This window comes from Marmota monax, unplaced genomic scaffold, assembly GCF_021218885.2.
Source record: "Marmota monax isolate L192 unplaced genomic scaffold, Marmota_monax_Labrador192_F-V1.1 WCK01_AAM20220418_F8-fsc00001, whole genome shotgun sequence".
Taxonomy (NCBI): Eukaryota; Metazoa; Chordata; class Mammalia; order Rodentia; family Sciuridae; genus Marmota; species Marmota monax.
In genome coordinates, this window is record NW_026693777.1 from 45503471 (window position 1) to 45515789 (window position 12319).

The 12319-nt window shown below is 36.8% G+C and overlaps 1 protein-coding gene across 8 annotated transcripts in view; it reads right to left on the reverse strand.

Moving 5' to 3' along the window:
* Tp53bp1 (tumor protein p53 binding protein 1) overlaps nt 1-12319 on the reverse strand; it is a 100963-nt gene that overhangs the window by 72296 nt on the left and 16348 nt on the right. For all 8 annotated transcript variants that reach the window (XM_058584740.1, XM_058584741.1, XM_058584738.1 and 5 more), the window contains exons 2-5: nt 11592-11781; nt 10823-11007; nt 10560-10650; nt 10201-10285 (exon numbers count right to left, since the gene is read on the reverse strand). In XM_058584740.1, coding sequence (XP_058440723.1) covers nt 10201-10285; nt 10560-10650; nt 10823-11007; nt 11592-11598 — 368 coding nt within the window. In that variant the 5' untranslated portion in view covers nt 11599-11781. The remainder of the gene's footprint in view (nt 1-10200; nt 10286-10559; nt 10651-10822; nt 11008-11591; nt 11782-12319) is intronic.

The window sequence follows — 12319 nt, forward strand, 5'->3', positions numbered from 1 at the left end:
TTGGGCCAACATTAACAATGTTTGAAACAATCAAATGCAATGAGTGAAACAAGACTAGATACGGGGTCCAAAAAAATAAATAAAATAAAGTTAAAACTTAATTGCTCATACTAAAATGGGTTGGCACAAATATATGCCTAGCATTTATAACAATTAACTTGTTGAACTGTAAATGGCTTTTTTTGCAAAGGAAAAAAAATAGATACTGAAAAAGATTATTGTTCTTAGTTATTAGTCATTCGTAACCTTGCTTAAGTATTTCTTAGTTCAACATAGATATTTTCTTTCTCCTTACCATGTTTTTTAAAAAACAGTCTATTTCTTGACTTTGAACTTAAAACTTTAATCATAACTTCTCATATATACATCATTCAGTGTATCTTAAGTTGGTAGCTGAGGGTATTTGGCATCAATATTTGCAATAATACAAGGAAAAGGATAAACAATTCTTTGTTTACCAAGGGGTGGAGTGATGTGGATTTATCTGTTTTCTGTTCTGTGAGTCTAGACCGTCAAACCATTTTATCAACTAAACTTAGAAAATCTGAAATCATCTTATAACTTAAGACTCTGATCTCTGAAATCATAATATCTGTTTCCTTTCTGTATAGATATTGTTAACATTACTCTCTGACTATAAAATGTTCTCAGTGGAAATTTAAGCTTGATTAATGTTATTTCAGCAGTTACTTAATTACTTCTGCCACTGTAAATGATACTAATGCCAGCAAAACTTCCAGATCTTTCAGACTGTAGATAAATTAGTTTGTCATAGTAAAACTTTGTCATTTCTACAAATTAGTTTGTCATAGTAAAACTTTGTCATTTCTACAAGCCTTTTATGACAAACCAGGAATTAATTCTATAAATAAAAACTATCAATCCTGAGTAATACTGGTATAATTATTTGCTGCTGCCGTGCTAATTCTGAATATGAAAATTTAAAAATCTATGCCTACCAAAGGTATCTTTTGGAGTTTTTTGGGAGGAGGAAAACTGGAAAATTAAATTTCAATTTTGCTGGAAGACTCTTACTTCTTCAGTTTTTTTTACTCTTCAGTCTTCAGTTTTTCTAGAAATTTCTTTATTCAAAGTTCAAAAGTTCACTGGAATATTCCTTTTGGACAAAAACTCTTCATTCCCAGTCTTACTGTATTGGAAATTTATACCGAGCTGCTGTTTAAAACTTACCATGGGGTTTTTCTATTTCATGCTTAGCTTTATGGCTACTGAACTTCCTTTATTCTTTCAGGTGGGCTTCAAATTTGCTCTAATGTGAAATTAAATTTCACTAATGTGAAATTACCTGTAAGTATTCTGGAAAGTAAGCAGGTTATTTAAAATGCTATAACAGTCTTGCAGGATTAAACAATATTTTAATTGATTGTTATCACTTGGGTGTTAACAATCCCCCATGTACAACCAATATGAAGGAATAATGCCACATTTTTTCCACTGTACTAAGAAGATAAAACAAATGGTAAACATTGATCAAGGTATTCTGTATTGTCAGGGCATGCATATTCTAAAGAATTAAGTACTAATTCAACAACACTGGCTTCTTCACCTCTGTCAATTGTATGAAACCCTACTCATTTTCCCTAATACTGTAATGTTCATACTTGTACAATCTTCTCTGTCATGACTTTAAGTATTACTTTTCATTAACCATTACCTGATATTAGTTCATAAAGCTTCTTAAGACAAAACAAAATGTTTTAATTCTAAAAACAAACACAATATGGTAGAGGGTTGGGGCTGTAGGCTCAGTGACAGAGCACTTGCCTAGCACACGTAAGGCATTAGATTCAATCATTAGCGCCACATAAAAATAAACAAAATAAAGGCATGCTGTCCATCTACAATAACAAATATATATATATATATATATATATATATATGGGCCAGGCATGGTGACACATGCCTGTAATCCCAGTGGCTCAGGAGGCTGAGATAGAAGGATCTCAAGTTCAAAGCCAGCCTCAGCAATTGTAAGGCGCTAAGCAACTCACTGAGACCCTGTCTCTAAATAAAATACAAAATAGGACTGGGGATGTGGCTCAGTAGTTAAGTGCCCCCAGTTCAATCCCTGGAACCAAACAAACAACAACAACAACAACAAAAAAAAAAAAACAATATGGGAGACATCTTTGACACAATTGGGAAAATATGAATATGAACTATATTATTTGATAATATGTAGTTATTATTTTCTAAGGTATAATAATAACACTATGATCATATCATATAAGATATTTATTCTTAGGGGACAAATGTTAAAGTATTCAAACCATTCAGTATTTCATAAAAGTACACACACACGAACATACACAGAACAGACGCATATTCTTTAATCTCTTCTGTAAGTTAAACTTTTGAAATAGGGCTGAGTTGTAGCTCAGTGGTAAAATGCTTGCCTAGCACATGTGAAACACTGGAGTCAATCCTCAGCCACCACATAAAAATAAAAAAATAAATAAAAGAAAGGCATGCTGTCCATCTACAACTATAAAAAATAAATAAATGAAGGTATTGTGTCAATCTATAACTAAAAAAAAAATTTTTTTTAAACTTTTAAAGTAAGAACTCAGGAAAAATGTTACATACAAACTTACTTTCCATGTGATGTCAACTATGTAAATTAAATGCACAAAAAAAGAACAAATATGCCAAAATGTTTACAGCAATTAGCCTCTGGGTGGCAGGATTAGAGATGACATTTTTTGCTTCCTTACAACTTTCTACATGTAGTAATTCATACAAAGAGCATTCAACCTAACTTTAACATAAAAGAGGAGAAAACAGACTTGCAGAGTTGGGGGCCATGATCCAAGGAAGAGAAAAAGGACTAAGCAAACATGTTCACAAAAACAGCCAGGCATTGTAGCGCATGTTTATGATCCCAAAACCAGGGAGGCTGAGGCAGGAGGATCACAAGTTCCAAGCCAGCCTCAGCAACTTAGTGAGGCCCTAAGCAACAGGGAGACCCGGTCTCAAAACTGGGGGAAAAAAAGGTGGGAAACGGGGATGTGTCAGTGGTAAAGTACACTTTCAATCCATAGCACCAAAAATTAATTAATTAATTAATTAAAATAAAATAAAACATAACATTACCCATACAACTGGGAGGACCAAATTCATGATCTTGCAAAATATGGGGAAAGTCCCAGAGCAAATGTGACAAAAGGTACCAGAGAAGCAATTAAAAAGACAGCACAAAACCACTTATCTGATTCTTCTCAGTCTCTTGGTTCTTCCTCATGTCCCTGACCTCTAAATGCTGTTGGGCTCAGTGAGTCCCTAGACCTCTTCTTTAGCTATATTCGCCCCCTTATCCAAACTCCTGGTTTTGATATGCTTAAGACTCTGCAATGTGAGGGCTGGGGTTGTAGCTCAGCAGTAGAGCGCTTGCCTAGCACGTTCGAGGCCCTGGGTTCGATCCTCAACACCACATAAAAATAAGTAAATAAAATAAAGGTTTTTTTGTTTGTTTTTAAAGACTCTGCAATGTGAAAATCCAGCCTAGACCTTTCCCCTGAGCTTCAGACTTGTACAGGCAGGTGGATGCTCAAAAGATAGCTCAATTTTAACCTGTCTAAAACTGAACTATTCCTCCTGCATTCCTCCATCTCAATTAATAGCCACACTATTCTTCTTGCTTGAACCAAAACCCTAGAATTATTGTTACCTCCTTCCTGTCTCTATACTCCAAATCTGATCCATCTTTAAATCCTATTTTCAAATCTCAGAATCTCACTATTCTTCATTCTCTTCTACCCTAAACCAGCCATTGTTATATTTTACCTAAGTTATTTCAGTAGTCTCCTAAAATAATTTCTGGAGTGTCTTTATGGCTCTGCCCTTGTCTCCCCTTTATTCTACCCAGTCATTGTGGCACATATCTGTAATTCCAGCAACTCAGAAGGCTGAGGCAGAAGGACTGAAAATTCAAAGACAGCCACATCATCTTAGTGAGATCCTGAGCAACTTAGCAAGATCTTTTCTCAAAATTAAACATAAAATGGATTGGGAATATAAATCAGTGGTAGAGTACCCCTAGATTCAATCTCCACATCCTGCCCCAAAAATCTAAGATCAGGCATTCCTCTGCTCAAAACACTTAAATGCCTTTCTATCTCACCAAAAATAAAAGCCAAATTGCTCATGTTAACCCATAAAGCTTACATAAACTGGTCCTCCTTTTTTTTCTCTTTAAAAAAAAAAACTCTTCTCCTATTTCTGTTAGTCTGATCCACTCCTATCATATTAACCTCCTAGCAATTTCTCAAATACTCCAGTCATGTCCATACTTTGCAAGTGCCATTCTCTATGTATGGACAGTACTTAACTTAGGTAACAGCAGAGATCACTTATTCACTTTAGATTTTCAATCAAATGTCTCATCAGAGAAGCATTCCCTATTCACCCAGTATAAACTTGTAACTCCTTAATCCTTCCTATTCCCTTACCTTTTACTTTTCTCTTCAGACCTTATCAATATCAAATGGTCTCTCTCTCTCTCTCCCTCTCTCTCTCTCTCTCTCTCTCTATATATATATATATATATACACACACATATATATTTATTTACTTACTTACTTAATCTTCATATATTACTACATTCCATACAAGAATGTAAGCCACATTAAGATCTAGGGTTTTGCCATGCGTGGTGGCGCACACCTGTAATCCCAGCAGCACGGGAGGCTGAGACAGGAGGATCGCAAATTCAAAGCCAGCCTCAGCAAAAGTGAGGCACTAAATAACTCAGTGAGACCTTGTCTCTAAATAAATACAAAATAGGGCTGAGGACATGCTCAGTGGTCGAGTGCCCCTGAGTTCAATGCCTAGTACCATCCCCCCAAAAAAGATCTAGGGTTTTAATTTCTTCTGATCCTTTTGTATCCCTAAAACCCAAGAACATTTGGCATGTAGGAAATACTCAATTAAAATATTTATAAAATAATTAAGTAAATAGAAGAGGGTTAAAATAAATCAGAGTATAGACAAAAAATAGTACTGAGGTTAAACTTTTCTTCACTGTCTAAAAATAATGTAAAAAGAAAATAAAATTTAATTACTTAGAAATATAAAAGGAGCCAGAAGAACTAAAATAATTATTATCAAAAATTGGGAGAGGGGCTGTGGATGTGGCTCAAGCGGTAACACGCTCGCCTGGCATGCACGGGGCGCTGGTTCGATCCTCAGCACCACATAAAAATAAAATAAAGATGCTGTGTTCACCGAAAACTGAAAAATAAAATAAATATTAAAAAATCCTCTCTATCTCTCTCTCTCTTTAAAAAAAAAAAAAATTGGGAGGGAAAAAAATGGGGGGGGTTACTGATGAGTTAAACTCCCATCTCTTATTATCAGAATTCATTTGTTCTAATCTGATAAAATAAGAGATGACAGTACAATATTATTACTTTATACAGAAAAAAACATTTATAGTTTTACAACAGTATTAGATCTAGGAAGACAATCTCTCAGAGTAGCAAAAAATGAAGTGTTGCCTTTGTAAAAGAGAACCTAGGACAGGGAAGAACTGTTTTTCACTTTTAGGCTTTTGGGGGTTGGGGGAGGCACTAGAGATTGAACCCAGGAGTGCTTTGCCACTGATATAGTCCTTTTAACTTTTTTTTATTTTTGAGAATGGATCTCACTAAGTTGCTAAGGCTGACTTCAAACTTGTAATCCTCTAGCCTCTGCTAGAGGAGCTGGGATTATAGGCATATGCCACTACATCCAGTTTATAAACTTAAAAAAATAAAATAAGTATTTATATTATCCTATTCAAAAATATTTAGCAACTAGGAACAATGATGCATGCCTATAATCCCAGCTACTCAAGAGGCTGAGACAGGAAGATCACAAGTAAGCGATCACAAGTAAGCTAGTCTCAGCAACTTAGCAAGACCCTGTTCTCCAAAAAAAATTGATTTAAAAGGGCTAGAAATGTAGCTCAGTGTTAACAGTTCCCATGTTCAATCCCCAGTATCACAAAATAAATAAATAAATACACACATACATTTAACATAGCTCATCAAAATTAAAAACTTGCTGTGAAAAACTTTGTGAACAGGATGAAAAGATACAGAGTAGGAGAAAAAACTAGCAAATCACATATTCTGTAGAGGACTAGTACCTAGAATACATAAAGAACTCTCCAAACACAACTGTGAAAAATAATCCAATTAGAAAATGGGCAAAAGATATAAACAGGCATCCCTGAAGAGATCGACAGACAGTAAATAAAAACCTGATAAAATATTCAATATCATTTGCCACAGGGAAACACAAATTAAAGCCGCAATGAGATATTATTGTACGCTTATCACAGGGGCCAAAATAAAAATTAGTGAAGAGGTTGGGGATATAGTCCAGTGGTAGAGGACATGCTTAGCATGGTTAAAGGTCTGCGTTCAATCACCAGCACTCCTCCACCAAAAAAAAAAAAAAACACAAAATGCTAGCAAGGATAATGAGAAATTGGATCACTCATATATTGCTGGTGGGACTATAAAACAATACAAAAACTCTTGAAAATAGTCTAGTATTTTCTTAAAGACGCAATTACCATACAACAAAGCAATTGAAAACCTGGGCATTATCCCAAAGAAATGAAAAATTAAGTTCATATAAAACCTATACACAAATGTTTATAGTAATTTTATCACAATAATCAAAAGCTGAAAACAATCCAGATGTACTTCAATAAATAAAAGGTTAAACAAACAGTGGTATATCCATACCACTGCTCAGCAATAAGAAATAAACTACTGATATCGGCAAAACTTGGGTGGATCTCCCAGGAGTTATGCTGTTAGGGGAAAAAAAAGCCAATCCCAAAAAGTTATGTATGTATCTAACATTCTGAAATGATAAAATTTTATAAATGCAGAATGAATTAGTGGTTGCCAGGGGTTTAAGTGAAGAGAGAGATAGGTTTGTCTATGAGGGCAACACTAGATATTCGTGTATTGGGAACCGTTCACTATCTTGACTGTAGTGGTAGATACATTACTACACAGAAAATTAAACAGTGTAAAACTCAATATATACACCTGTACACAAATACAAATAAAACAAGAAATCTGAATAAATTCTGTAGATTTTATCAATGTTGAAAAAATGGTTGTGATACTGTATTATAGTTTTGTAAAATGTTAGCATTGGGGGAAACTGGGCAAGGTATATACAGGATCTCCCTGTATTGTTTCTTATAATAGCATATCAATCTAAAATTATCTTAATTTTAAAAATGTTTGATGGGCAAGCGTGGTAACATTTACCTGTGTTCCCAGCAACTTGGGGATCTGAGGTAGGAGGATGGTAAGTTTAAAGCCAGTCTGGGCAATTTGAGATGATCCTATCTCAAAAAATATAAAGGGCTGGGCTGGGGTTGTGGCTCAGGGGTAGAGTGCTCGCCCAGCATACATGAAACACTGGATTCGATCCTTAGCACCACATAAAATTAAAAATAAAGATGTTGTGTCTACCTAAAACTAAAAAATAAATATTTTTTAAAAAATTAAAGAATAAAGGGCTGGGGATATAGCTCAGTGGTAGAGTGCCCATAGGTTCAATCCCTAGTACTACAAAAAAAAAAACAAAAACAGTTTAATGGGAAAATAAAAATATCTATATTTCTTCTGTATTATATTTTAGGACACTCCCTGTTTAGGTATGTCAGGCTATATCACTAGGACATTAGATAAGGTAAGACAAATTTTTTGGAATTTTATGACAGAGAAAGTTTCCCAAAGTAGACTTTCTTCCCAAAATATCTGCTTTAATAAATAAAGATAAATTCATCATTAATACATGATTTAAAGAACTTTCAATCTTTTGGAATCAACCTCAAACTCCTTTCAGCTTCATAGCCTCTGCAATTGTAGTTCATGTCTGGAAAGCTCCTGCTCTCACACTGCATGCTTTTCCTTAGCCCTTCAACTATTCCTAGCAAATTCATGTTTACTGTTTAGATTGCATTCCCCAAAAAAGGTGTTCCCTTATTCCCTATATTAGGTTTTTTTTCCTCTTCACAATGGTTACAATCGTAAATGAAGAGATACTTACATAATGACTTGTCTAAATCTGTCTCCCCTATTAAATTATAAGATCTCTGAAAACAAAACCCCTTTAAAGTACATGCCACAGTGCCAGCACATTATTATCGAATATAGTAATACAATCTTTTTAATAGAGAAACAATAACACATTGATGCAGAAAAGAAATTGTAGTAGTATGGAACTTCTCAAACAATACCTCTTCCTTCAAAATGTAGGTAGCATGTTTCCGGTCCCCCCTTTTCATGACTAAGGGTGTTTAGCCTTAAAAATAAGCCTAGAATATACTCCTAAAGAAATACTATAAACTTAAATGCCTAGAAAGCAAAGCAAGGTAATAAAGATGAGTAAAGCAGGTGAGTATAGAAACAAAAGCACAAGCACTATGATAAATGACAAAGAAACACCTATCCTCAGTGTCCAACTTCAATACTGACTTGCAGGACTACGGAAAACCATTGCACTCTCACGTTTCATCTAGGGGAGGTTAGCTACTAGTCACAGTTCCAACCAATTGTTGCCAATAAAGACCAGAAAAGCCAGAAACCAGAAATCCAGGTTTTACAACAAATTTCCCCATTTTTAAATTTTGCCAATTAATTCAAATATATTTTACCATGTGTGGGTCTAATAAAAACCATGAGCCCACAAGTTTGCAGACTTTTCTAAAGCATTCATTTCTACTCGCTATGGAAGAAATTTATGTGCAAATACAAAGTATAAAATATACCAGAAAAAAATGCACTTTTTTTTAAGATAAAACAAGTCTTGAGGCTGGGGTTGTGCCCAGCAAATGTGAGGCACTGGATTTGATCCTCAGCACCATATAAAAAAATAAATAAATAAGTGAATGAAACAAATAAAAGTTAGTTTTAAAAAATTAAAACAAGTCTTCAATCATCTCAAGCCGATACTTTATTCTTACTATGTCGTTTCTACCCTGACACCTCAAGATTCCTAGAGTTGTCTGGGCTCTTCTTCAACCTTAAGAGAATTGGGACAGAAGACTAAGAAGCACTGAACAGTTAAAAAGGAAAAAGCATTTGAATCAAAAGGAACAGATTCAAAGCCTAGCTCTGTCACCTGCTATCAATGTATTCTAAAGAAAGTTATTTAACTTCTTCACCCATCAGTTTCTCCTAGTATATAATGGAAGAAATACAATGCCTTTATTGTTCAATTGTTTTGTGGATAGAATTTAAATGAAATTATAAGGTGCTTAGCCATAAAAACACAGCTAAGCCTAGAATGTATTCCTAAAGAGATACTATAAACTTAAATGCCTAGAAAGCAAAGCAAGATAATAAAGAGGAGTAAAGCAGGTGAATATAGAAACAAAAGCACTTGCCTAACACATGTGAGGCACTGGAAATTATCCTTAGCACTATATTAAAAAAAAATTAAACAAAGTTATTAAAAAAAATTAGTCTTCTGCCCCAATTCTCTTAAGGTCAAAGAAGAGCACAGACAATTCTAGGAGTCAAACATACAACATAGGGCCTAATGCAAAGGATGAACTCAAAAACTGGACACAGTAAATGAATACTGTTTATGGTACAATTTAAACATTTTGGACTAAAACTGGTGAGGTACTTTGGGTTGGTAAATAGAAAGCGCGCCTAACAGATTTTTGTTCTTGTTTTTGTTTGTACCAGGGACTGAACATAGAGGCACTTAACTACTGAGCCACATCCCTAGCCTTTTTATATTTGATTTAGAGACAGGGTCTCCTTGAGTTACTGAGGCTGGCTTTGAACTTGCAATCCTCCTGCCTCAGTCTCCCAAGATGCTGGGATTATAGGCAGGCACCACCATGCCCAGCACCTAATAGTTTTGATAACATGCCTAAATATTTTCTTCTAAGAAGTTATATCTTTATTAAGAGAAATGCTTATTCTGTTTCACAGGCATAAGATAGAATACTTACAATTTGAATATTCAGCTATAAAAAATTTACCTTTGCAAAAGAGAGATTCCCAACATCAGTACTATCTATACCATCCTCAAAACCCATTCCCTAATTCACAAAAAGATTGTTTGATTTATCCTTGGGATGAGGCAACAGGTGCTCATAAGAGTTGATATCCCTTGATAAATTTAAATAAACTCCTTCAAACATTAATATACCTGCTTGTCCTGTTTGGCTGAGGTAACTGTTCAATGACTTGACTGATGGAGCCACATGTATCCAAATGAGAAGAATCCACAGGGACTGAAAAATAATAATAATAATAATAATAATAATGTGATATTAGCACAAAAGGCATTTACCAACAAACTTTCATACAAATTCAGAAATTCAGACAATACCAATCTAGGCAGCCACATCTGAACATCATGAATTTTTGAATGCTAACTATGCACCAGATACTGCACTAGACTTCCTTACATACATTCATCACAACCATATAATGTTTAATCCACTCTGCTCCAACAACACCTTAAAAAAAAAATGCAAAAGGGACTAATAGCTTTAAGCACCTCACCTGCAGCCTTGTCTTTCAAATGTTCACTGAACCCACCATTACTGTTTTCTTGTTCTTCTCCAGCAGCTTGTTCAGGATTGGACACAACATCCTAGGAAATATACATATATAATTTCCCCAATATATTCTAACAGTCCAAAATGATTTCATTTTCCCAACCAACTTTATCCAAAAGATAGTGATCTTCTAAATACTTATGTTTGCTGGTTGGGCTGAATTGGGGGAAAAACTGCTCCATCGTTTTCAAACAAGATATCACTCACCAACACAGGGTTCTCTTTGTGCGTCTGTAGATTCGGAAGGTGTCGAGACAGCACACTGAAGTGAGAACCAGAATCATCTTCTAGAACCTGACTTTCAGGCTGAGAATCTTCAATTATCAGGCAAGGGGTATCTTGCTGAGAAAAATCTGAATCCAACTGACTTCCAGTAGGGTCCATCTGCTCCCCTGGAATGGAATAACAAAAGATCGGTTCTCTGTAACCTACAAGCGCCTTCCTCACGGAATTTAAGCCTAAATAATGGGGCGGAAGTACCAGGGCTGGGAAGGGGACCAGTCTAGGGCTCCTTCGATTAGAACACGATATTTGCAATCGCTGCAAGCACTTTCCTACTATACCTCTTAAGCTCCCGTTTCCTCGCTATTTACAATAAGCCTACCTATCCTTCCCTCCCTCTTCTTTTTCATCACCTACCCACAGAAACCCTTTCCCCTCCTTCCTAACCTCTACTCTCCCCGCCCCTTTTTCCATCCCCCCACAACTCTCCCTACGTCCTTCGGCCGCCTCTACTGCCCCCAAAATGCTGCTTTGTAACCTCTGTTCGCTGGAACCCCCACAGCCCTTCACGCTTCCTCAAGACCACTCAGCCTTCCTAGCTCCTGCTTCCCCACCCCCTCCTTAGGGTCCTCCAACCCCTTCCCCGTCACCGCCGCCATGCTTGCCACCCCGCCCCCTCCGGTCAGCCATCCCTTCAGACCCGAAACCCAAGCTTTCAGAGCCATGTGAGCCCCCACTTTTCTCCAAGCAGTACCAGGCATCCCGGCGGGAGGTCCCTCGCGCTCGAGCTAGAGGTCTCTGCACGTTCCCCAGGTCCCTCCAGCTCTATCCCCAGGTCGCCACTGTCGCCACCGCCGCCACCGGCCGCGAACTCCCCCTTTTCCCGTCGCGTCACGCAGAATCGGATCGCCCATTCGCTGTTTTTGCTCGCCACTCAAGAAAGCCTGTGAATGATAGGTGGCTGAGGCGGAATGCCCCGCCCCAACGTAAGAAAAAGGAACACGGCGGCGCGTTTCCATGGCAGCTTGGACGTTGCAGGCCCTCCCCTTAGTACAGCCAGAGAATGACAGTATCCTTGAACCGAAGGGACCTTGAGAGGGCATGAAATCTATTCCCCTGTCTCCAAGACGATTGTATTTTCCACTACTCAGACCCTTGAGAATCTCCACCTGCTTTCTATCGTTCATGTACCTTAAAGCCCCTTCCCTCTATTCCATGGAAAAAAAGAGTTTCCCGGCTTTCTAATAATAAAAGGGCAAAGAGGAGGATTGAGGGTAGCTAGTACCTCAGAGCTGATGAGAAGGAAGGATCTTTGGGATTTACCAAAGTCAATCAAGATCCCTTTGAGGGCCTCTCCCTGTATTCAAGGGGCCTGAAGCTTCTCACCTTACACCTCTGCCAGTTTTAGGTTTTGGGGGGTTTTGTTTGATTGATTGTTTTCTTACATTGTCTGAGGGGCTCAGTAAGCCATATTTCTTCCCA